This window comes from Macaca thibetana, chromosome 9 (genome assembly GCF_024542745.1).
Source record: "Macaca thibetana thibetana isolate TM-01 chromosome 9, ASM2454274v1, whole genome shotgun sequence".
In the NCBI taxonomy this organism is placed as follows: Eukaryota; Metazoa; Chordata; class Mammalia; order Primates; family Cercopithecidae; genus Macaca; species Macaca thibetana.
In genome coordinates this window covers 622,276-648,004 of record NC_065586.1, presented here as the reverse complement: position 1 = coordinate 648,004, position 25,729 = coordinate 622,276, and the positions used below count along the sequence as shown (strand labels likewise).

Here is a 25,729-nt window from a genome sequence, read left to right as displayed (position 1 = left end):
AAACTTCTTTTTTAGACTGTAGCTTTGACAGATGAGGTTAAAAATATGTTACTAGCATAGAGGCCACAGATAGGAAGGGAGAACATACTTATCCTCTCTGCTTTTTAAATAAAGAGACGTTAAATAAAATCCTCCTGTCCAATTCAGTAAGGCCTGCGAGAGGTGTAAGTCTCTGGCAAGTGTGGAGCCTGCCTTTAACTCCTTGGTCTGTTGCGTGGAAATACTTTGCTTTGGCTGGAGGATTCTTTTCTTCCCTTGAATTTTTCCCTTTACAATCTAGAGATCTGCTTTTTGGCCATGCCAGGAGGCAATAATTGATATATTTTAAGTCTCAAAATATTTTAGGTCTCTTGAACCAGTAACAAAAAAATTTGTTATTTATTGAAACAGTTGTCAATGCTTGTATCATTCTTTAAATCTCATTCTAGGTTCACACGTTAGGTAAGTTTAAAAAGCATTAAAATGATACATTATTAACTCTTTAAATGAGGTGACTATCAGTAATCCCTTCTGTTGGAAAACTTTATAAGCCTTTTTTGAAAAACTATCAGATTAGTAATTAAGAGATACATTGGTGTAAAGTTTACTTTTTTTAATAGATAGGATGCAGAGTGTTCAAATCAGGATCACTGTGTTGTGCTGAGACCGTGGCGTGGTTACTTTTTTAACCTTTTACTATAGAAAATTTCCAATGTACAAAGGTAGAGTAGTATAGTGAACGTCCTTCTCTCAGGTGGAAGAGTAACGATGAACCTCTGGGTCTCTGCCCCACATAGTACTTGGAGGGAAATTTCACACATTGTATTATTTTCCCTGTAAATATTTCAATACACATCTCTAAAAGACAGGGTTTCCTTTTTGTTAAACATAACCACAACATCATTATCACATCTAAGAAAATAGACTCATTTTTTAGTATTTTCAGTTGTCCTGTTACTGTTATTTCTCTGATTATCTTTTTTCTTTTTTAGTAGTTGGTTTGTTCCCTTTATCCAAGTAAAGCCATAGTCTGACTGACCAGCGTGTGTCTTACGTCCCTTTTTGTGTTGAAGAAGCCAGTTGTTCAGAAACTTCCCACTGCCTGGAATCCCTTGGTGGTTCCCTGGCTTTTGTATTTGCGGTTAGTTTGTAATAAGATTTAGGGTCATGGTAACATTTTGATTTTTGTTGTTGTTTTTTTTTTGCAAGACCACTTCATATATGGTATTGTTGGTATTTCCATCAGGAGGTATGTAAATTCCGATTGTCTAAAAAAAATACAAGTATTAAAGTGTTATTTTAATTGTTTTTTATTTTTCCTTTTGGCTATCATAAGAATCTTAAAAATCTGGAAGTTAATGTTGGTAAAAGCCTCTACAGCACCTTCCATGACTTGCCCATTGGATTGCTAAGCTATTAATACGTCTTTACTTTCTGGATTTCGTGGTTGTGTGAGAATGGATGTTTAATGACATATAGGTTTCTTTTGCAATGGAATCCATCTGTTCTTTTGTAGAAAACCACCTCAGGGAGTGGGAGCTACTCCCCCTGTGTGTTACTTCAACATCACCTAGAAGTATTTGCTCAAGTTTTTCAGAATCATCTGCATAGTTAAAAAAAAAAATAAAAATAACAATAAAAAGTTGAACTACAAAATTGCAAAATCACAGTGTGTTCCAAGGATTCTTCAGTGCGTCTGAGGCCTGAGAGCCAAGGACCTAGAATCTCAGTCCAGATGTTCCTGAAATCTGTGTCTTCTAAAATTTAGTTACTCACATTTTGTTTTCAAGATCGTTTTGAGTCCTGATAGCATTTATACTAGTACTTAATATATTTCTTTAAATTGATTCACTCTTTTCTTGGTTTAATAAAGAGGTTGGTACTGCACAGACATAAAAAGAAGATAATATACATTAAAATGAAGGTACATCTGTTAAAATGTAACATTGTCATACGTCCCATATTTTGGAAAACAGCAACCTCTGTGAAACATTTATTTCAAACATATTTTCTGTGCTAGCTTACATTTCCAGCTCTGTTTGATAGCATTTAGATGTTTTTGTGATTGATGATACAGTTTACACAATTGGATGAGATTGCCTTTGATCATCAGATTATTTCATTAACAAGGTTTTTGAGAATTTATCACAAGCAGATTATGGTGAATAGGGAGCTCCACTATATCTTGAAAAACCTGTATGGCTACTTAGTAAGACAAAAATACGTACACTTTTAAAGGTATTTTTTTCTGACAGTCTGATGTATGTTTTCAGATGTATCTAAAAAGATACCTGGGTTAAATAAAAATATTTGTCTTGTTTGGGAAGCAGTGTAGCTTGCAGTGAAAAGAAATGCCTTGAAGTCAGGGATGTCTAGGAATCCTCAGGATACGGGATTGCTACAGTTATCCCTTCTGATCCTTTTGAGACAGAGTTTCACTCTGTCACTTAGGCTAGAGTATGCTTAGGGGTGATCTCGGCTCGCTGCAACCTCTGCCTCCTGGGTTCAAGTGATTCTCCTGCCTCAGCCTTCTGGGTAGCTGGGATTACAGGCACCTGCCACCACGCCTGGCTAATTTTTAGTAGAGATGGGGTTTCACCAGTTTGGCTAGGCTGGTCTTGAACTCCTGACCTCAGGTGATCTGCCCGCCTCAGCCTCCCAAAGTGGTGGTGATCCAGTTACTTCTTACGTTGTTTGGAAAAATTGAGTGAGATGTTATATGTGAAGTTTAGTGTCTAGACATTGGATTGAGTAAATGCTTCATGAAGAACCACTTCAAAAAACATCATTTCTTTCAGTGTCATTTCAACATTATGAGAAAGAAGTCAATTCCTAGCCAGGACTACTGTCTGTGTGGAGTTTGCATGTTCTCTGCATGTCTATGTGTTTTTTTTATGGGTATTCTAGTTTCCTCCCACATCCCAACGGTGTGCATGTTAGGTGGATATGCGTGTCTGCCTGGTCCCAGTCTGAGTGAGTGAGTGTGGGTATGTGTGTGAGTGGCCCTGTGATGGGATAGTGTCCTGTTGGGGCTGGTTCCCACCTTGCTCCTTGAGCTGCTGGGATAGGCTCTGGCCACCTATCATCCTGAACTGGAATTAGCAGGTTGGGAAATGAATGAATATAAATTATTGTGAAACAAAAATTCATAAAGTCTACTATAATAATATAAATGTACAACGAATAAAGTGCTCAGCGAGCCTGCCTTATTTGTCATCATTAGTTTGTTTTTTAACTGCTTGGTGGTACAAATATTCTTTTTATATTTTTATTTTTTGAGACAGAATCTTGTTCTGTCTCCCAGGATGGAGTGCAGTGGTGCCATCTCAGCTTACTGCAACCTCCACCTCCTGGGCTTGGGTGGTCCTCCTATCCCAGCCTCCCAAGGAGCTGGTACTACAGGCACATGCCACCACACCCGGCTAATTGTTGTATTTTGTGTGGAGATGGGTGTCGCCCTGTTGCCCATGCTGGTCTCCAACTCGGGCTCAAGCATTCTGCTTGCCTTAGCCTCCCAAAGTGCGGGATTACAAGCGTGAGCCACTGCGCCCTGCCATAATATTTTTACAGTTTTCACTTTGCAAGCATTTATTCCTTGGTTGGTTAAATCCAGTGGTGGTTACATCACCACTGTGACCACTGTCACTTTCTGACTCACCAGAAATTAGGTACATAATTGTCTTTCTTGTTAATCTTTTAAAAATGTGTGTGGCTCATATTTATTGCCATTTGAAAATGTTAGAAGGAGTTTTGGGTCTTTATTTAGAAGTTTGGTGGTATTTTTGTGACTGGAAGTATGCTGTAGGAACTTAACACTTGTTTGTGCCTGTGGTACAATTGATTTTGCTATACATCCTTTCACTTGAAGTCAGTTTCCAAGAACCTATTGATGATGTTAAGTGAGGACACTTAAATATATCTAAATTTAGCATTCATCAACAACTGTTTTTATTTCTGGAGTCCTATTAACTTTGTAATTTTCTGTGTGTGTGTGTGTGTGTGTGTGTGTGGTGTGTGTGTGTTTTGAGACAATCTTGCTCTGTCACCCAGGCTGGAGTGCCGTGGTGGGGGTGTGTGTGTGTGTGTGTGTGTGTGTGTGGTGTGTGTGTGTGTTTTGAGACAGTCTTGCTCTGTCACCCAGGCTGGAGTGCCGTGGTGTCATCTCAGCTCACTGCAACCTCTGCCTCTCTCAGATCCAAACAATTTAGTGTCTCAGCCTCCCGGGTAGCTGGGACTACAGGCATGGCCACCAGGCCCAGCTCATTTTTGTATTTTTAGTAGAGATGGGGTTTCGCCATGTTGGCCAGGCTGGTCTCAAGCTCCTGGCCTCAGGTGATCCACCTGCCTTGGCCTCCCAAAGTGCTGGGATTTATAGGTGTGAGCCACCACAACTGACCTTTTTTTTTTTTAATTGTGTGTACATGAGGTGTTTTGATATACGTAGTGAAATGGTTACTAGAGTCCAGCCCATTAATATAGCCATTACTTCATGTAATTTTACCCTTCTTTTGTATTGCTAAAAGCACCTAGACTATACTCTCAGCAAGTTTCTGGTGTACAATACAGTATTACAGCTGCAGGCCTCGTGTTGTACATTAGATCTCCAGACTTACTCAGCCAAAATATCTGTAACTTGGTACCCATGACACGGATCTCTTCATTTCCTCCCTACTTGCTAGCCCCCTGGTAGTCACCATTTTTTGTTTTGTTTTTGTGAGACGGAGTTTCACTCTTGTTGCCCAGACTGGAGTGCAATGGCACTGTCTCAGCTCACCGCAACCCCTGCCTCCTGATTTCCAGTGATTCTTCTGCCTCAGCCTCCCGAGTGGTTGGGATTACAGGCATGCACCACCACGCCCAGCTAATTTTGTATTTTTAGTGGAGACGGAGTTTCTCCATGTTGGTGAGGCAGGTCTCGAACTCCTGAGCTCAGGTGATCTGCCTGCCTCGGCTTCCCAGATTATGGGCTTAAGCCACTGTGCCTGGCAGTAGTCACCATTTTATTCTCTGTTTCTATGTATTTGACTTTTTAAGATAGTAGCTTTCACATATGAGTGAGATCATGCAGTATTTGTGTTTTTGTGCTGGCATGTTTCACTTGGCCAATATCCTTCAGATTAACTCATGTTATAGCATACAATGGAGTTTCCTTCTTTTTAAAGGCTGAACAATATTTCATTCCATAGCATAGACAGACATATACACACATCACGATTTCTATATCCATTTGTCCGTTGATGGACAACGAGGTGGTTTCTGTGTCTTGACTATTGTGAATAATGCTGCAATCCCCATGGGGGTGCAGATATTCTTATGAGGTGGTGATTTCATTGCCTTCAGGTAAACACTCAGAAAGGATCATATGGTAGTTCTATTTTCAAATTTTTGAGCAACCTCCATACTGTTTTCATAATGGCTGCACCAATTTACATTCCTACCAACAGTGTGCAAAGGTTCTGTTTCTTCCATGCCCTGTTATCTCTTGTCTTACTGGTAGTAGTCATTCTGACATCGTGAGGTGAAATAGCATTGTGGTTTTATTCTGCATCTCCCTAATAATTAGTGATGCTGAGCACTTTTTCGTATTTCTATTGCCATTTTTCTGTTGTCTTGGGAAAAACTCCTATTCATGTCTTTGACCATTTTCTAATCAGGTTATTTATTTTTTGCTATCGAGTGGTGCAGGTTCCTTATGTATCTTGGCTATTAAGCCCTCAATTTTCTGTTTTTTTAAAAGACTTGAGTTTTCAGGCACAGATGGGTTTATTTGTGTCAGCACGTGGGTTTCCAAGTTTCCCGGTGTGGTCATCTTCACCAGAATGGTGTGAAGAAGAAACTTACTTATTTAAAAAATTAAGTTCACTTCTTGGTGAGTAAAGTATGCATATGGGCAGACTTCTTTAAACTTTTTTAAATTCAGAGGGATAAACGTGTGTGCTGGAAAACTCAAGGATTTTAATTTTATTTAAATAATCATACTGTGCCCTTCAAATGACCTGTTTAATGTCTTTGCCATTTTACAGCATCCTGAGGTTAGCATCACACTTCTCCCAGTGGAGCCCATGACTTCTGATCAGGACGCTAAGGTTGTGGCTGAACCGCAGACGCAGAGAGTCCAGGAGGGCAAGGACAGTGCTCATCTGGTGGGTGCTGTCGAATGGGGTGGTGGGGAGTCCATTGCTATTTTGATAAAGGATTCTCTACTGGGGTTAGTAAGGGGCTCTCAACAGGAACACTGGCACATCTTAGGATCTGCATATGGATATTAGAGTCTTGTAGGGGAGAACAGGTTTCTTACCCATCTGAGGATCATGGCTGAGACCCCCGTAACAAAAGACAGATGAACAAGAGAAAAGCATACACGTGTATTTAGTAATAAGTTGTATGTGACATAGGAGCCTCCACAAAGGAAGAACCCAAGAAATAGGGAAAACTTTTTTTTTTTTTTACGGAGTCTGATGCAGATGTTGACAGTGTGGAGAAGCATGATTGGACAGAAGGGATGTGACTTAGAGCTAATAAACTGGAGAAACTTAGCAAGGCTGGTGTGCTCAGGTTTTTCTTGACATCCCTGTGTGATATTCCTCCTGGTACAAAGCAGGGCCCCTCTGGAAGGGTCTTTAGGGGAGTGTTGGCTGTGTTATGGCCTGCTTCGAGGGAGAAGGGGTAAGGAGAATTCTTTCTAGTTTCCTTGGCCTGATTCTGCTGTTTCCTCAAATGTCAATGTGCCGTATTTTTGGGGGAGGAAGTCCTGAGCCCCATCAGTCTGAAAAATGTATAGGTAGCTTTGTAGAGGAAACTATAAGTAGTAGGTGATAACAAAAACAAAATTGTTATAACTCTAGATACTTAAAGCCATTTATTTTTTAAATCGAGGATATGTAGTGATTTGTAAATACTTTAATAACATTATAGTCACTATAGTAGGATGTACTTAAAGAGTTAGGATTTTAATATAAATTTTTTTGACTACTTTTGTTCATTTAAAAATTTTATGTCAAGCGGTAATATTTAAAGTTCCAAAATGGCTTTGAGAAAAGTAGCTTTTCTTAGTTTTCCCAAATGAAACTACAAAGAACTTTATCTATGATGTTCATTCAGAATTTAAAAATTTTAAGCCTCCTACCTTCTGAATATCTTATGAATTCACAAATTTGTCATGTAAAATGTGCATTTCTCAGTGGGTTTAGTTTGGTCCTATTACTGTGGTTTGAAGACATGTGTTGTTTTTTTTTTTTAATGTTGTACTGATGTTGTCTTTGTTTTCAACTTTACAGATGAACGGTCCTATATCTCAAACCACTTCTCAGACAAGTTCCATCCCACCTTTGAGTCAGGTAATTTGATTTTGAGATTAATCACAGATTGTTTAATCACAGTCAAGGCTCAGAGATACTTCCTTAAGAAAAATGTTTATTGTAACAAAAATTAGAAAATGTAGATATTTCTCAAAAAGTTGTGGTCGGGGATCCATTCATCACCACACCCCATGGGTATAGTAACTGTCAATACTGTATGTCCTTACTAGCTTCTGTGTGTGTCTGTTTTGTGTGCAGTTCTGCAAACAACAGCATACCATTTAGATGAATTTATTGTCAAATATTAATCACGAAATTTTTATTGTGTCGTTGATAATCTGTTGTATGTATATGATTAGCTTTCCGTTTTGGTAGCTTATGTTCCTTAAACCACACAGATTGAATAGTAAGCTTTTACTCAGAAAATTTGTTTCACGTTTTAGCTGTGGTTAATGAAAGAATAAGGAAGTAGAATTCATTGGTTTTTAAATTCTGCCTTTCATCATTTGCATATGCATATATAAAGTGCTTCAGAGAGCTACTACTCGAAATTCAGTTTGATGGAAGAATCTTACACATTGCATAAAATTTAAAAAGTAAAAATTTTTTATGTAAAAAATAAAAATTACAATAAATCTCATCTATTTCCCCCATTATAAGCAGTTCATGTAGGAATTAAAGGAGGAGTTGGATTGTTAAACTAGTTTTTTTTTTTTTCTCAGTTAGAGACGAGGTCTCACTGTGTGGCCCAGGCTAATCTTGAGCTTCTGAACTCAAAGTGATCCTCCCGCCTTGGCCACCCAAAGTGCTAGGATTACAGGCATGAGCCACCATACCCGGCCAGCTTTTAGCAAAGAAGAATTTTAAAAAAACAAAAGACACCTTCCAAATTATTATATTTTATAAATTTATTTTTTATGTAAAATTTTTGTGTATTCTGTTTTTACATTAATTTTTTAATTTTATTATTATTATATTTTTGTGACAGTTTCCCTCTTGTTGCCAGGCTGCAGTGCAATAGCGTCATCTCAGTCACCGCAACCTCCGCCTCCCGGGCTCAAGGGATTCTCCTGCCTCAGCCTCCCGCGTAGCTGGGATTACAGGCATGTGCCATCACGTCTGGATAATTTTGTGTTTTTAGTAGAGATGGGGTTTCACCACGTTGGTCAGGCTGGTCTTGAACTCATGACCTCAAGTGATCCACCTGTCTCAGCCTCCCAAAAGTGTTGGGATTACAGGCATGAGCCACTGTGCTTGGTGCACATTGATTTTTTAAAAATGAATTTTATAATATTTTAAAGTCATTTTAAATCCAAACATAAGACCTTTGGTAGTCTAAGAAGAAAATTATATAAGACATAAATTAGATATCCCTTGAGTATGAATCTTTAAGGGAGTTAGTTTGTTTCAGCAAGTTCCGGTTCTCTCCGTGGTTGACTTTCAGTCCAACATAATATTCAGACATCCACCTATTGCAGGCATTGCTATGAATGTTTTCTAATTAGCATTGTTCATAGTGCACCTACAGGTGTGGAGAGTTACGTGCTTCATAGTTGACCAGGAGTTTGCTTTGGTTTAGTGATTAGGTGGCAGGGCTCAGCCAGTTGTTATGATGAGCACGTGAATACATTTAGCAGTCAGGGTTGAGGAACCAGGCTATTTTCAGTTTAGCCGTTCCATTAAAGTTGAGTAGGAGGAGACTTGCAATAGAGATACCCAAAGAAATACCTGAATAATTCAGGAGCAGGTTTGCATTTATCCACTGGTACTATTTAGTTGCATTTATTATACAGCTTCCTGCCATCTCCAGAAAACTTACTGAGTTAGTAACTATTTACAGGTTTAGCCAAAGAATACAAAAAAGTGATCTTTATTAGACTGTAAGGATATGGTTTCCCTAAGATCGAGACCATCTTGGCTAACACGGTGAAACCCCATCTCTACTAAAAATACAAAAAATTAGCCGGGCGTGGTGGCAGGCGCCTGTGGTCCCAGCTATTTGGGAGGCTGAGGCAGGAGAATGGCCTGAACCTGGGAGGCGGAGGTCGCAGTGAGCTGAGATCGTGCCACCACACTCCAGCCTGGGTGACAGAGCGAGACTCTGTCTCAGAAAAAAAAAAAAAAAAGAATATGGTTTCCCTATTTAATATGAGAACAGTATATTATAATGAGTTACTTGATTGTCAGAATTACTCAAATTTGTGTACATGTGTTTTCTCCACTAAACTGTAAACTTCTGGTACTGTGTTCTGTTCATTAAAAAACAAAACTTTATTAAAGTGTAATTTACATTCTGTAAAATTCACCCATTTAAAGTATGCAGTTGAATTATATTTAGTAGATTTACTGAGTTCTGCAATCATCACCGTAATGTAGTCTTAGAACTTTTACATTACCCCAGTAACTCCCCAGTCCACTCCCAGGCCCACTTATAGTTAGGCCCTGTTTCTCACCCAGCGTTGGGCAGTCACAAACATGCTCTGTGTCTCTGCATTCTGTTCCCTTCTGTGGCCAGCTCAATGCGTTGTGTCTGGTAGGCAGGCAGGCAACTAGTACTGCCTGCATAAAATTTGAGTGTCCATCCATTCAACAAAACTGAGTGCAAGTGATAATGATGGCTAAGAATTTTCTGTGGAGAGGTTGTTCAGATGAGCGTGGGATACACATGCCTTCAAGGAACCCTAACACAGCATGCAAGGTTGCATGATTATATTATGTGTGAGCCTTAGGTACAAGATGAGCATACACCTGGAGGTGGGAGCCGCTGAGACATAGGTGAGTCTAGAAGAAGCACTCTTTATCTTGCCCCTAGTCAAGCAAGATCATTTTTAATGTTCTCACCTTGATGTAATAAGGATCTACTAATTTGAAGTATATTGTACTAATAGTTATGATTACAGTACTTTGCGTTAAGTTTCCCTGAGTTCCAGGCAGGGATAGTGATGAAACTCTCTAGTCCCTCAATATTTCAGAAACGTGAAGGAAACTAGGACGGGGAGTGGTCAGAGGGATGGAAGGAAAACCAGAGGACAGTGTGGGGTGGAGATAGAGGTAGAGAGGCTGACTCAAGTGAAGTGTAGTAAGGTACAAAGCGAGGGGTCAGTTGTGACCTTAGCAAGAGTATTTTCCAGGACTGATAGGAGCAAAAGCCAGATTGCAGTGGGTGAGAGACAGGAGTGGTAGACACAACTCAAACGGTGACATTCCTCCTAAGATCTTGACTTTGAAGGTAAGGTGATAGATAGCGAGAAGGGATTGAAAGGATTTTGAGGGTATTTATGATGAAGAGTGACCACTGGCAGTGGGCCACTGCGATGGGTTCTCCTTGAGGAAGAAAAAACAACCACTTGCATTCAGCAACAGTATCATTTGGTTAAAGGGTCTTTACCTTCCCTGTTAGGGCCACAAACTTCATCTATAGCAAACGTCATTCTCGGCGGCTTTTTGCCCCTCCTGAAGCCCACTCAGGGACTCCAGTTCTTATTCCTGCGTGTGACCAGCCAAGCAGCTGCTTTTCCCCTGGAGACACTGCATCAGCCTGGAAACCATTTTCTGCTGGAATGATCCTGTTGTGTTTTATCATAAATCAACAGCAGGTTTGAGAGAGGAATGTGAGTGAATGATGATGTTTAAGGAACAAGTAATGTTAGATAGAAGTGTTTATGTTAAATTACTTCCTCAAAAGAAAAATGCAAAGTCACAGCAAGTCTTCTAATCATAGTGTGAAACTGGGAAGGTGAAATTGGAACTCTAACTCGTCCTCATACTAAACTCTATGTACAGTTCAGCAAATCATCTATATCAAAATGATTATTTATTTATTTTTGAGACAGTCTCACTGTGTTACTCAAGCTGTCTAGAGTGCAGTGGTGTGATCTCTGCTCACTGCAGCCTCTGCCTCCAGGGGTCAAGTGATTCTTGTGCCTCAGCCTCCTGAGTAGCTGGAATTACAAGCATGCGCCACCATGCTTGGCTAATTTTTGTATTTTTCGTAGAGATGGTGTTTTGCCATGTTGCCCAGGCTGGTCTCAAACTCTGGCCTCAAGTGATCTACCCACCTTGGCCTCCCAAGATGTTGGGATTACAGGCATGAGCCACTGCACCTGTCCCAGAATTTTCTTTTTTTAAAACTCCTTTACAGATGGTGATAACAAAAAACTTTCGTCCCTTCCTTTATCAGTTTTCAAAAAAACCACCTTTGCCTTTTGATGACACAGCTTCTGAATGAATATTAATTAGCAATCCCGATTAATTATTGCAGGCTTATATTTTAAATAAGAGTAGGCTTCGCAATCAGAAAGCTTGAATTTCTATGAAAATATCCAACTCCTATATTTATACATAAATGACACATGGCTGCTCTTGGCATGATATCTTGCAGGTTAAAGCTTTTGGCAGGTTGTTGCCACCTTGTCAGTCTGTTTTAAGAAAAGACTTGGGCCGGGTGCAGTGGCTCACGCCTGTAGTCCCAGCACTTTGGGAGGCCTAGGCGGGCAGATCACCTGAGGTCAGGAGTTCGAGACCAGCCTGACCAATATGATGAAACTCCGTCTCTACTAAAAATACAAAAATTAGCCGGGTGTGGTGGCGCATGCTTGTAATCCCAGCTACTCGGGAGGCTGAGACGGGAGAATCGCTTGAACCTGGGAGGCAGAGGTTGCAGTGAGCTGAGATAGCGCCATTGCACTCCAGCCTGGGCAGCAAGAGCGAAACTCTGTCTCAAAAAAAGAAAAGAAAAAAGAAAAGAAAAGACTTGACTGGGTGTAGTGGCTCACACCTATAAATCCTAGCACTTTGGGAGGCCAGGGTGGGAGGATTGCTTGAGCCCAATTCAAGACCCCATATCTACACAGAAAAAAAAAAAACAGGCATGGTGGTGCGTGCCTGCTGTATGAGCTATACAGGAGGCTGATGGGGGAGAATTGCTTGAGCCCAGGAGGTCAAGGCTGCAGTGAGCTGTGATTGCATCACTGCACTCCAGCCTAGGTGACAGAGGAAGACACTGTCTCTAAGAAAATAAAATAAAAACAAAAGACCTCAGAACTTTCCTTAAGGATGTTGGTACAGTTTCCTGTCTTAGAAATACGTTTGTTACTATGTTAGGAAGTGTAAAGCTGCCTTTACTTCAGAATAATTTAGTGACAAAACAATCCTTTTACCCCCAGAGTGTACGCACGGTTCTTGGTCTCCTGCTAACTTCCGAGAACTTGCCCCTGGATGGAGGATACTCTGACCAGATGCCCTCTTTTGCTTAGAATATATTCGTGCTGAGACGGAGTAGATCCTTTTTAATGTAGGATATTTCTTTTTGATGACATAGTATTGTAGCATTTTGATTGTAGCATTTTGGCCATTGACAGAAGGAATGCTTTCTATAACACATACCCCTGATCTTTTTAGCTCCAAGGCATATTTAAAAATAGAGGGATTTCTTCATTCCCTATTTGGCTCACTATTCTTAGTTTTATCCTTGTGTAAATGAGTTCCATGCTGCTAAAACTTCTTTTGTTGTGGGAGTGTGACAGATGTAATAGTAGTCTTTCAAGGCACTGGGATCAGTAAAAACATCTCTCGACTTAGAACATTTTGTAATTTCTTTTTAAAAAAATTAGTAATTTTACTGCTTAGTATTTGCATCATTTAGAATATGACAAATAGTTTTTTTGCAAACTCTTTTTCATTTTGGGATTCAGTTTAATTGCTATTAAGGCATTTTGTTCAATAGTAGATTTATAAATCAACTTTGTGTGGCAGTACCATGCAAACAGTTGTACTGAGAGAATAGTCAAATCCCTGGGAGGAAGCGGCAGATGTGTCGGAGTCCGCTGCCTGGCAGCTGGCTGCCTTCATAGGCCCTGGTGTCCTTACATATGTATGGGAATACAACACACACAGCTATGTGCACAGATCATAAAAGTACAACTCAGTGTATTTCTGCAAAATAAACACATGTAGGTAATCCACTGCCAAGATCCTGAAACAGCCCTGTGAGTTTTGGCAGCAATTTGAAGACGTGTCGTGATTATAGAAATTGCGAAAATAGGAGAAATGTGTATCTTCAAATTAGGGAACTTGTGTGTATGAGATACTTGAATCACGCAGTGGTGTCAAAGTTTCTGAGATGGTCAGGCTGCTTCAGTCTTTGTTTGGACTTCTCATCTCATGAAGCCCGTGCTTCTCACCTGGGCAGCTGTAGTCACTCCTCACTGGTGTCCCCAACCCACCCTTCCTTTCTAACACAGTGGCCAGAGGATCCCTTCGAGAAGGCCAAGTCAGAACCTGCCACTCCTGTGCTCAGCATCACAGTCAGCCTGAGTCCTGGCAGGGCCCTTCACAGTCTGGCACCTGTCCTTTCTGACTCTGCTGGCCACTGGCTCTCCCCTGGCACACTGCTCCAGCCCCAGTGGGCTCTTGACCCTTGACCATTCCAGCATCACCTTACCGCAGGGCTCTCTGCCTCAGCTGGTCCTGGCATGTCCCTTTCCCAGAAGTGTTTGAGGCTTGTTCTCTTACCTTTCTCAGTCTCAGCCTCACCTTCTCAGCGAGTCCTATCTATCCACATCCATCTCCTCACTTCTGGCTTGCCTCAGACCCTTTACGTGTAGCAGTTAGTACCTTCTAACAATGTTAGGTATTTGTTAGATTTAATGTTTGTCTCCCTGGACTAGAATGCAAGCTCCATCAAAGCTGGGGTTTGGTTTTGTTCATTGATGTATCCCAGTGTCTTCCTGACAGGTAGGTGCTCCATGAATGTCTCCAGTATAAAAGAATGTATCACATATGGTGGTAATCACTGCAGATTGTCATGGCTCTTACTGTGTACTCTGCTAACACTTCAGTTTACTCATTAATTCCTGTTAGCCCTACACCTGTCTTACCCCTAGTTACTGTTTTCCTCATTTTACAAATGAGGAAACTGAGGCACAAAGCCGTTTAAGTAATTTATCTCCAAGATTACTGAACTAAAAAGTGGTAGAACCAGGATTTGGACCCAGGCAATCTGGCTTCGGAGTCTAAACTCGAGGAAATACTTTGTATTTGGCACTGTTATTTCGTTTAAAAAGATAAACAAGAAGGAAATAATTTAAAACACCCAGCTCTTTCAGCCATCTGAAAGGCTTTTCAGAATTGTTTGTTTTGTTTAGTTTAGTTTGTTTTTTAGAGACAGGGTCTTGCTCTGTCACCCAGGCTGGAGTGCAGTGGAACAGTAATAGCTCACTGCAGCCTCGAACTTCTGGGCTCAAGTGATCCTCCTGCCTCAGCCTCCCAAGTAGCTGGGACTACAGACACGCGCCCTCACACCCAGCTAACTTTTAGTTTTTATTTGTAGAGATAGGGTCTTGCTGTATTGGTGAGGCTACTTCAGATATCTTTAAGACTGTCCCCCCATCACAGGCCCATCACATTTGCCCTCTAGGAGGGCTGAAATGTCTTGGTAGATGAGCACTGGGGGCCCTCCACAGGCTTGCTGCCCAGAGCTGCCTTGGATCTCTGCTCCCCACATCCGGTGCCTTGCTCCTCAGTTACCCCATCTGTGGCTCGAGTGGGCCCAGTGGTGGCTTGAGCTGCAGCTCCAGAAGGTACAAGTCATAAACCTTGGTGGCATCCATGGTGCTGATTTTCAGGCAAGAAGAATGCTATAGAGCTGTGGGGCAGCCTCCACCTGGATTTCACAGGATGCTGTGGACAGCCTGGGGCCAGGCAGGGACTCATCACAGCAGCAGAGCCTGTACTCAGGCAATGACAAGCAGAAATTCGGAGTTGAACCTGCTGCAGAGAAGCCCCACCAAGGGCATTGCCTAGTAGAGTCGTGGGAGTGGCCTGAGAGCCTTGAACTGTGGAGCTGCCAGCTTACAGCATCAGCCTGGGAGAGCTGTGGGCAGGAGACTCCAACCCCTGACAGCTGCTGGGTGGACTGAGCCCAGCAAAGCCATTGGGTGGGGCTGCCTGAGGCCCTGGGGACTCAACCCTGTTCCACGGTGCCCAGAGGGTTAGGACCTGGAGTCAAAGGAGGTGATTCTCCAGAGAGGCTTGATAGTTAATATTGTCTGCCTTGTTGGGTCATGAACTTACCTGGGACCTCTTGCTGCTTCTTGCCTATTTCTCCCTTTTGGAAAGGGATTTTTTTTGTCTTTTTTCTTTTTTCTGAGATGGAGTTTTGCTCTTGTTGCCCAGGCCGGAGTGCAATGGCATGATATCTGCTCACTGCAACCCCTGCCCCGCTGGGTTCAAACGATTCTCCTGCCTCAACCTCTTGAGTAGCTGGGATTACAGGCATGCACCACCACACGTGGCAAATTTTTTGTATTTTTAGTAAGGACTGGGTTTCTCCATGTTGGTCAGGCTGGTCTCGAACTTTTGACCTCAGGTGATCTGCCCGCCTTGGCCTCCCTAAGTGCTGGGATAATCTCTGTTCTTTATAAATTGCCCCATCTCAGGTATTCTGTTAGAGCAGCACAGAATGGTTTCACAAAGGACTTTAAGGCTTGAAAAGTGCGGGGAGGAGACTGGAGAAAGAAACGGTGAGGCAGCGTGCTGGCGTTCGTTGGTATGAGATGGAAGAGGTTGGGGGAATGGTATCTTAGAAGCCGAGATCATAGAGGTAGGCTGGGGCCAGATTATGGGGGACTTTGAAGTGGGACTTTGGGATTCTATTCCAACTACTTAAAGTCTGTGTAACAGCTCTTTGAAATAGATGTCGTTGTTGGCTCCATTTTACAAATGAGAAAACTGAGACAAAGAGGTTAAATAATTTGCCAGAAATGACACATGTAAAAATGGAGCTGAGACTCAAACCCAGTCAGGTGATCTCCTGACCTTGTCTGCTTTACTGTGCCCTTTCATTCTACAGCTGGTATGAACCGTTTGTATCTTTAGAGCAGAATGTTTTTTTCCATTTAGATATTTCATTCTCTTTGAGTAGCGTAACAGTATGGTCAATGTATGATCTGAGTTTTGTTTTGTCATTCGAAGCTGCCACTAAAGCTTTTGGTGCCTCATTTCCCTTATCTGTACAGTGGATTGGTAGTATCTACCTTGGGGGGTCGTTAAGAGTGCAAATTAAGATGTGTGACAAAATGGATGCATAGATGTAATTAATATTTTGTGGCACATGGTGCTATGTAAAGTGTTTACTACCATTATCATCATAATCATTATTATTATGATGATTTCAGTACTTGAATTTTAGTGTATTCAGAATTGCTCCTGTTACCTTCATGTTTAAGTATAATTCCTAAACTTTTTATCATAAAATGTTAACATTAAAAAATTAATGGGACACCAGTCATAACTCACAGGTTAAATAAACAACAACATCTCTCTTGCAGAGGAATTAAAACAATTATTTTGTTTTTCACATAGCATGTCAGAACCATGATAAGAAAAATAATTACTTATACTAAAAGCAAAACATTGCAGATGTCAACATAAGATAAGACAAGACCCATTATGTGAGTCCACCGTTAGGGGCCGGACCACGTAGTGCAGGAGCAACTTGTTTAGTTGTGGACAGCGCCTGTTTCTCACCAGATGGCAGGCTGGGCATTCCTGCGTCAAGTGCTTTCAAGAGACTTTCTAGTTCTGGCACCAGAGCTTGTAGGTCTCTTTTCCCTTTTTTTCCTTTTCTTTCCTTTTTCTTAATTGGAGTGCTCAGACATCTGCAGAAGTGGAGAGAATAATATCATGAACCGAATGCAGCATCATGAACTTGAACAATTACCCATCCCCACATTCCACTGCTGTGTTGTTTTGTTTTTTTGAGGTGGAGTTTCGTTCTTGTCACCCAGGCTGGAGTGCAGTGGCGCGATCTCGGCTCATTGCAACCTCTGCCTCCAGGGTTCAAGTGATTCTCCTGCCTCAGCCTTCCGAGTAGCTGGAACTACAGGCACGCACTCCCACGCTCGGCTAATTTTTTTTATTTTTAGTAGAGATGGGGTTTCACCATGTTGGCCAGGCTGGTCTTGAAACTCCTGACCTCTGGTAATCCACCCCCCTTGGCCTCCCAAAGTGCTGGGATTACAGTCATGAGCCATCACGTCCGGCCTGGACTGCTGTTTTTAAATCTATTCCTCCCCCTATGCACATGACTGTTTTAACTTTTATATATGTGTGTATATATTTACTGTATTTGCTAGGGTATTTTAAAGCAAGTTGTAGATAATGTATCGCCTTGCCCCAAATACTTCAGCATGCATCTCTAACATCATTCCATTTTCACACCTGACATAATTAGTAATAATTTCTTGATTCCTACAGACACTATTTTTTATTGCTATTTATTTTTTCCTCTCCTTTGATTTTTTTCACCTTTTTAAAATTGCTATTTATTTCAGACATCATTTCGTAAATTTAGAAAATTAAATACAACTGTAAGGAGCTATATATTTTACGGAGCAAAATTCTGATACAGTTTTCCTTTGGGGGAATTTATGAACTATTTTATTTAGTTAACACCATCCCATGAAATATAATTTGGGAAATACTGGAACACTGTAGAAAAACCAGAAGCCTGAAATCTTTCTGGCTGGGATAACATTTAAAGTTATGTTTTGTTGAGTTTATGAGAATAAGAAAAAACACAATGCAGCGTTCTTGCTGCTGTTCTGAGCTTTTGGATCCTGGTCCTGTTTGGAATTGGGCACATGGAATATGCTGGCTGTCAATCGGGCTCTGTTGTCATTAGGATTGGGGTTTGAGTGGCAGGAACATGTGACCGCTGTGCAAGGGGTTATTTTTGTTCTCTGGGTGTTGGCTTCTCCTCAGAAATTATAGCAAGTTAGTGTTAGCGTGAGGTGCGTCTGTGGAGGCTCGGGATCGGCACGCGTGTCGTATGCTTGTGAGCTCTCAAACATGGGCTGTTGCTTCAGCAAAGAACTAAGTAGTGACAATGACAGTGAAAAAACTGGCCTGTTACAAAAATCTGTGGAGGAGAAGGAACCAGAAAACAAGATAAGTAAAACTTTATCTTCATTATTTGATACCCCTGAAGGTGAGGAGGTTCACATTTTTGGCAGTGGAGCCAGCAGTGCAGCTGGCATTAGCGCGCGGACAAGGATTTTCTCAGGGTCTGGGCACAAACAGGGTCATAGACCCAAGCAGTTATTGAACCCTCTTTCCTCTTTTATATATACATTCTTAACAAGGTATGATAACTTGGATGAGAGTGACAAGAATTTAGATATTGTTGTTAATGAGCAGAATTCTGAGGGGGTCTGTGATCTACCGTGTGTGGGTAACGGCAGCCGACAAGGTTGTTATGAAGATGAGGAGCCTTTCTCATGTGTGCCCCTGCCTTCTGACCGAGGCCTGCAGGAGGAAACCTATGTGAGTGGCCATCTGCACTGTTATCCAGCTACTTGTAAAAACTCTTTAGTAGAGAAAGAAATGGTGGTCAGCGTTCACCTCAGTAGCGGTGATGAGCGTAAGTCTTTTGACCCATCCGATCGGGAGAAGAAAGATGGAAACTCTGTTGGTATTGATCATCAGCAATGTCAGGATTCAAGAGAGTGCGAGTTTCACAGCATTTGTGTTGCCGACTCTGCCTGCCCAAGCGTAGCAGAGGAGCTGGGCACCTGGGCAGACAGAGTAGCTACAAGACTAGAGTGTTGCTCTGCTGTGCCTTCAGCGCTGCGTGCCGTGTCAGGGGCCAGCGAGCCAGAGCCACGGCAGGAAGGACTCTCACCTTGGGACACGCTGGGTCCAGGTGAAAGGACAGGGGAATGCAGTGGGAAAACCAAGCCTTGCCCTGAGCCTGTGGCGTTCAGCCATGCACCTTGTGAAGCAAACGCTGGTAACACGCAGGTGGAGGCTTTACAGGCCGAAGCTTGCACTGAATTCCCTAAAAATTATGCAGAAAGTAGTGCACTACATAATATTGACTTACTCCCTGAATTAAATAACAACATGGACAGTGACTCACTAAGACACGCGTGTGTCCTTCTGGAAGAAAGTGAGAGCCATAACTCAGGAGTAGGTAGTGAGATGGATCATCCACCTGGTAGCTTCCTTCCTGACACCGCACATCCACCTGATAGCTTCGTTACTGACACCGCACACCCACCTGGTAGCTTTCTGCCTGACACCGCAGACCCACCTGGTAGCTTTCTGCCTGACACCGCAGACCCACCTGGTAGCTTTCTGCCTGACACCGCAGACCCACCTGGTAGCTTCCTTCCTGACACTGCACATCCACCTGGTAGCTTCCTTCTTGACACCGCACACCCACCTGGTAGCTTCCTTACTGACACCGCACACCCACCTGGTAGCTTCCTTACTGACACCGCACATCCACCTGGTAGCTTCCATACTGATACCGCACACCCACCTGGTAGCTTCCGTACTGACACCGCACGTCCACCTGGTAGCTTCCGTACTGACACCGCACGTCCACCTGGTAGCTTCCATACTGACACTGCACATCTACCTGGTAGCTTCTGTACTGATACTGCACATCCACCTGGTGGTTTCTGTACTGACACTGCATATGTTGCAGGGTGTAATGACCCGGAGGTGGTAACAGTTATTGCCGACCAGAGTTTACATTCTAAAAAGGAGAGAGAAAATCACTCTATCACACCACTAAGCGACAATGATGATTTCCACTTGGATGTTAGCAAATCAGATAGTATCCTTCCTGTTGGTCTAGATAGAATTGATTTAAGTCCCAAGAGGCCTATCACTGCAGTGAGATTTGGAAGTGGGTGTCTCTCAGGTCATGCTAATTCAAGAGAAGCAGCCCCAAGCCAGCTTGATGACTGCTGGGAGCTGGAACCTGTTCCCGGGCTAGTCAGGAAGGCGCAGCGCAGAGGGGACTGCAGCCTGGAGGCCAGAAGTTCCCTGCTGCCAGACAGAGGAGAGATGTCTCTGCAATCTGAAAATAGTTCCTTTTACCAAGAAGAGGACAGAATTGGCGTTTTGAAGGCTGAGGGTCATGGTGTAAGGGCTTTTGAATCGAAATCTTGGTGTCACGTAGATGAGGCTGCAACACAGACCTGTGACCAAACTTGTATGAAGCGTTTGGTGGACACGGAGGGGATGGTGCAGAGGACAGACGGCCTAAAGCCTAGCATGGCACAAGGAGTGCCACCCAATGGCAAGTCTCCCAGTCACTCCAGATCTCTTCACAGTAACTGTATTTCCTCCATATTTGTTTTCACCTGCGCAGAGGAAGAAGAGAGGGAAACAAGCCCAGGTGACAAAACAGAGGGTGAAATATGTGTGAAGAGTTCATTCAGTGTGTCACAAGACCAGCTGAGTGACCCTCAAAGGTTAGAAAGTGGTGAAAAAGAATCACTGCAAGCAAAGTATAGAGAGACAACTGAAGATGACATAGAGACTGTCAAGTCAGATTCTAAAACAACCTGTGAGGGGGAAACAGGCACACAAAGATATGAGGCAGTGCCACGTCAGGATATACTCTCCTGCGTTAGTTCTAGTACAGCGGAGAACGCTGATTTTGAAACTAATCAAATAGAAAAAAATTATGAAACACACCGAGTATACAACTGCAAATATAATGGTCTTAATGTTATACCACCGTTTAGTCCGAGTTTTAATCCAGTTATACAGAAGTCAGAAATAGTAGAGAATTCTGTTAGTAGTGGTAAAAGCGCAAAATGGAAGGGAATTTACTGTGAATCAATTGAAGACGCTCCTGGTGTCTTTGGTCCTAATACATCAGGGTTGAGTAGACCAAAACTAACACGTAAAGAGGAGGAAGAGAGACTTTATTTGGAGAAAGATAGTATTGATCCCAAAATTATTGACCACCTGGGTCCATATGGGACAAATGAACGTGCACACCGTTTCAAAGAAGGAAACACCAAGTCCACTCTTAAACAGTCAACTTTAAATGGTGAAATGGGTTTTATGGGAAATGCTAAGGTGAGTTTTGAGAAAATAGAGTCACGTGACACTTCCAGTGGGCATTTCTTTTTGGTTGGTGTTGATCCTGCCCTAGTGGACAGATACACAGCTGCCCCCTGCAATGCGGCCCAGGGGATTCCCGCTGTCCCCGTGGACAACAAAGACACTGTCGTACCAAGTAGTGGCCACATTTCATCACTCACAGAAAGTATCCTAAATGGATCTGAACATCCCTCAAAAGTGAATTGGCAGAGTGTCCCAGAAGGAGTCTCCTGTTTTTTGAGTGAATTTTCTTATTACCCAGTGGGAGGGTTAGGAAATCCAGTATTTTCTGAAAGACTGGCCAGTGGTTGTGGTGGGTATCAAGTGCGTTATCTCTGGACTAATACAGTCACAAAAGGTGCACTAGAAGGTGAAACAGTATTTAGTGAGGATCTACACCACAAGCCACAGGGCTTGGATATTGCTTCGTTTTCAGAAAACACTCCTCAGCTACCGGTGTCAGAGGATGGTGTTATTTGGGGATGGCATGATAGAGACGGACAGTTCGTAAGTATTTTTTCTCTGTTTTACTGTTGTGCTGCAGTAATCTAGGCTATACATTTTAATTTTTAAATTACTTTTATTTATTTTTTGAGACAGAGTCTGACTCTGTCACCCAGGTCGAGTGGCGCGATCTCGGCTCACTACAGCCTCCACCTCCCAAGTTCAAGTGATTGCCGGGTTCAAGTAATTTTCGTGACTCAACCTCCCGAGTAATTGGGATTACAGGCATGTGCTACTACGCCTGGCTAATTTTTGTATTTTTAAAGACGGGATTTCGCTATGTTGGCCAGGCTGGTTTTGAACTCCTGACCTCAGGAGATCCACCCGCCTCAGCCTCCCAAAGTGCTGACATTACAGGCATGAGCCACCAGGCCAGCCCATTTTAATTGTTTTTAACTTAAAATTAATAAAGATTTATTCTAAACAGTGGGTAGTTGTTTGAATGCTTATATATGGCTGTGAATTACTCTAACAATGATTTCCAAATTGGAGAATATGAATTCTTGTTTGGTGTACTTAAGCCAGAGTTTGTGTGCAAACTCTTGTTAGCACTAAAGCATGCCCTGCTAGTTGTCCTACACAGCTCTGTGTTGACTTTTTTCTGTCTGTGAATTTTGCCAGCTCTTCTGTCTTCCTGGCCGCAGTGCAGTCAGAGCCCTTTGAGGGCATCTTATCTCGTGGGCAGTGTAGTTGATTTAGTAAGCCTGTGAGCCCATTGAAGGTGTAAGTCACACTGCAAAAGACAAACTTATCTAAAAATCTGTGCTTCCTGATATCTTTGTATGTGTCTGAGGCAGGTAGAATTTGCTGCTTTTAACTGGCTATAAAATCTTGGTTCTGTCTTCTTGCAGTTACAATCGTTGTGGAGTTCTTTCTTTTTCAGAACCCCAAGATGGGGCTGCCCCTCTGGTTTGGAAGAAGCTTAGCAAATGATTCTATGGGCAGCTAATTTGAACATCTTTCTAGAAATTCTGTAATAAATGGCAACATTCAACAACAGGAAATTAGTTTTGCTCACAAAACAGACATTTATTGAAGCAGTGTGATTGAAAGCACATACTCAGAGTAGCAAGATCTCATTATTCAGCCAGTGGTTTATTTGTGATTTTTGTGGGCAATGAAGCAAGAAAAAGTATTGATATTAAGGAGATAAAGATGGCTTAAATGTCAACACTTACTGTATGGAAATAAACAAGTAGAAATCCCCTTCTATAACGTAAGGAATGATCTATCAACCTCTTTTACTTCCATGCCCACATTGGGAGTTTTTCTGGAGAGAGTTATGTTCAAATTCATTAGTTTTGCTCCTTAAATGGTTGTGGAGGCAAAACAGTATAAAACTACATCTTTAAGATAATCTGCAGTTAATCTTTTACAGAAGTGACGTAATTTTCAGTTGGTTACCAGTGTCACTGCCTCAGATGTCAACACAGAGCATAAATGATGCCTAAGTGAGAGGTGTGCTTCCAGTTTTAAATTAGCTTTTCCATTATGAGGTATTCCCAAACAGTATTCTAATATGAGGCATTACCACATTTAACGATGGTGCCTTGCCTTTCAGAACTTCAGTTTTCAAAGTGCTGTTACAGGTGTCTTTTTTTGTAGCAAATCTTAATATAACAATTGTTACTCCATTTCACAAACGAAGAACTGGAGGTAGAGCCTTGTATGGTTCCGGAGTCAGCAAATTGCCCTGAATTACTAAACTTTTTAGTGCATCTCTAGGAGCGTTTCTTTCCCCCGTCTCTCACCTGCTTTCTATGCCTCATTGGCCAGTCCCCCTTCTCCAGTATTAGTCACTCTGGTTCCTACTCAGTAACTTGTCGGAGAGACTGTTGTGTCTCATGTCCATAGTATACAAACTTATTAGTTGATATGTTATTTTTCAAAGTGGAGCCTAGTGTTTCTCACAGGGTGGGTGGGGTAGAAGGGTTTATTTAAGCATCTGAACTCAGGCATGTTCACTTTGGAATGTGGCTGTTAAGGTCTGCTTACCTGTGGTTTTAATAACCATTGCTTGGCCATACATTTTTAATGGAAAAAATAAGACTTATAGTCAAGCAGACGACACTGGAGTTTGTTTGTTTATTTATTTATTTAAAGGATGGAGTCTTGCTCTGTCGCCCAGGCTGGAGTGCAGGTGTGCCATCTCGGCTCACTGCAACCTCCGCCTCCTAAGTTCAAATGATTCTCCTGCCTCAACCTCCTGAGTAGCTGGGATTACAGGTGTGTGCCACCACACCTAGCTAATTTTGTATTTTTAGTAGAGACGGGGTTTCACCATGTTGGCCAGCCTGGCCTTGAACTCCTGACCTCAAGTGATCTGCCCATCTTGGCCTCCCAACATGCTGGGATTACAGGCATGAGCCACCACACCCGGCCCGACGCTGGAGTTCTTGATAACCATTTCGAGTTCCATATGACTGCAAGAGAATAGCCATATTTTATAGAAATAGTAGGAGATTCAGATCTTTGTTTAATACAAACTATTTCTCTTGTAAATTATAAATTAATGAACTCTTGGTGAATGTTGTATTTTGCTGAACACAATTGCTTAGAATCTAACTTTCTAATTAACCATCGTTTTTATGGGCAAGTTACTTAACCTTTCTCTGCTTTGGTTTTTTCATTTGTGAAATGAGTCCAGTTAATAACTGCCTCCAAGACTTGTTCTGATTCAGTACAAGGAAGTGCGTAGAATGTGCTCAGCACACGGTAGATCCTTGAATGTCATTAAGCCTTAAAAGACGTCTTCATTCTTTCGCTCCTGGTCACATCTCTTCGGTCACAGGATCGATTGAACATTTCCTAACTGCGTGCACTTGGTTTGGACTTCTTCACTAAGAGGCGGTCACTGGGTAAGGGTAGAGTCCTAGTCATTTGTGGCGTAAAACCTTGCAGAAGTTGTCAACTAGTGGAAAATGTAAATTTATGTTATTTATTAAACATTGATTCATTCCTCATTTATCTTGAGCACCTCCCTACTGAATTCGGGACTGTGCTAGCTATCAGCAGTACTATAGTGAACGGAATGCCCATGGTGACTGCCACCCTGGAATGGGAGGAGCATGAGGGCCATGGGGGCCCCAACAGCCATGCTGTCACTGCTTTCAAAGTGCTGTTGGTCTGTATTAATAAACTACAAAATATATTTTGGTACTGAAGGACAGTCAACTGCAAAAGGTGCTAATAATAGAGAAGGTTACTATTAGTTAGTGTTGGGAATTTAAAGCACGTGTAGTATGTGCATGAGCTGAGGGGAGCCAGCTAAGTGGATGGAATGGAACCAAGGCCGGAAAACTGGATTGTGTGGTGGTGGTGGTGAAAAGAGACTGGGTCTAATTAGGAAAGGCGATGTATGGAAGTATTAGAGTAGGAAAGAGAATAGAGAAATGAATTGACAAAGACAACAGAACAGGCGGAAAGGTGTGAATGCTGCCAGAGCCAGTGTTGTGGGTGACCTGTGGCTGTCTCCTGCCCCCTCATGTAGCTCCATGAGCTCTTGTCTGTTTCCTTCACCATCACACCTGCCAGCTCAGCGCTGTGCCTGGCACAAGCATGCTGGTGAACATGTCGGAGGCACTTGTTGGACAGATGGGTTAATGAGAGAGAAGAGTGCAAGTAACACTGTGCAGAAGCAGAGGCCAAAAATGAAATTTAGATGTAATGCAAGAGGGAAAATTGAAGAATTGGTGTTTCTTGATTATAATATTCTTGAAGGAACCCAATTATTTGCCCTATCACCAGTACTTAAAAAAAAAGGAAAAAGAATTCCAGATAGGTCCTCATTGAAGCATTTGGTTTTATGGGCATGATGCTCATTGGTGGTCCAGTGACTGGAGGAGCAGGAACGAACAAAGTGTATACCATAAGTTTAACCACATCAGCCGCCTTCTCTCAGTTTCAGAAATAGTTTTATGTTTTTTCCTACCAGCCTCATGACCTGAGCCAATGTGGATTTATTCTGTCTTTTAAAAACTGTTAATGCACCCATTGTTTTCTTGACGGCCCATGGTGGTGCTTCCCAGCCCTTCTCCTGT

General features: G+C 42.2%; 2 protein-coding genes across 6 annotated transcripts in view; both read left to right on the top strand.

Moving 5' to 3' along the window:
- DIP2C (disco interacting protein 2 homolog C) overlaps nt 1–25,729 on the top strand; it is an 840,898-nt gene that overhangs the window by 450,877 nt on the left and 364,292 nt on the right. The window lies entirely within an intron of this gene.
- Nucleotides 1–25,729, top strand: part of LARP4B (La ribonucleoprotein 4B) — a 125,685-nt gene that overhangs the window by 40,734 nt on the left and 59,222 nt on the right. For 3 of the 5 annotated variants that reach the window (XM_050805452.1, XM_050805450.1, XM_050805451.1), the window contains exons 2-3: nt 6,003–6,122; nt 7,257–7,316. In XM_050805452.1, coding sequence (XP_050661409.1) covers nt 6,042–6,122; nt 7,257–7,316 — 141 coding nt within the window. In that variant the 5' untranslated portion in view covers nt 6,003–6,041. Of the gene's footprint in view, nt 1–6,002; nt 6,123–7,256; nt 7,317–17,526; nt 19,471–19,495; nt 21,693–25,729 lie in introns of those variants that run through there. The other 2 variants (XM_050805448.1, XM_050805449.1) reach the window with 2 other exon arrangements.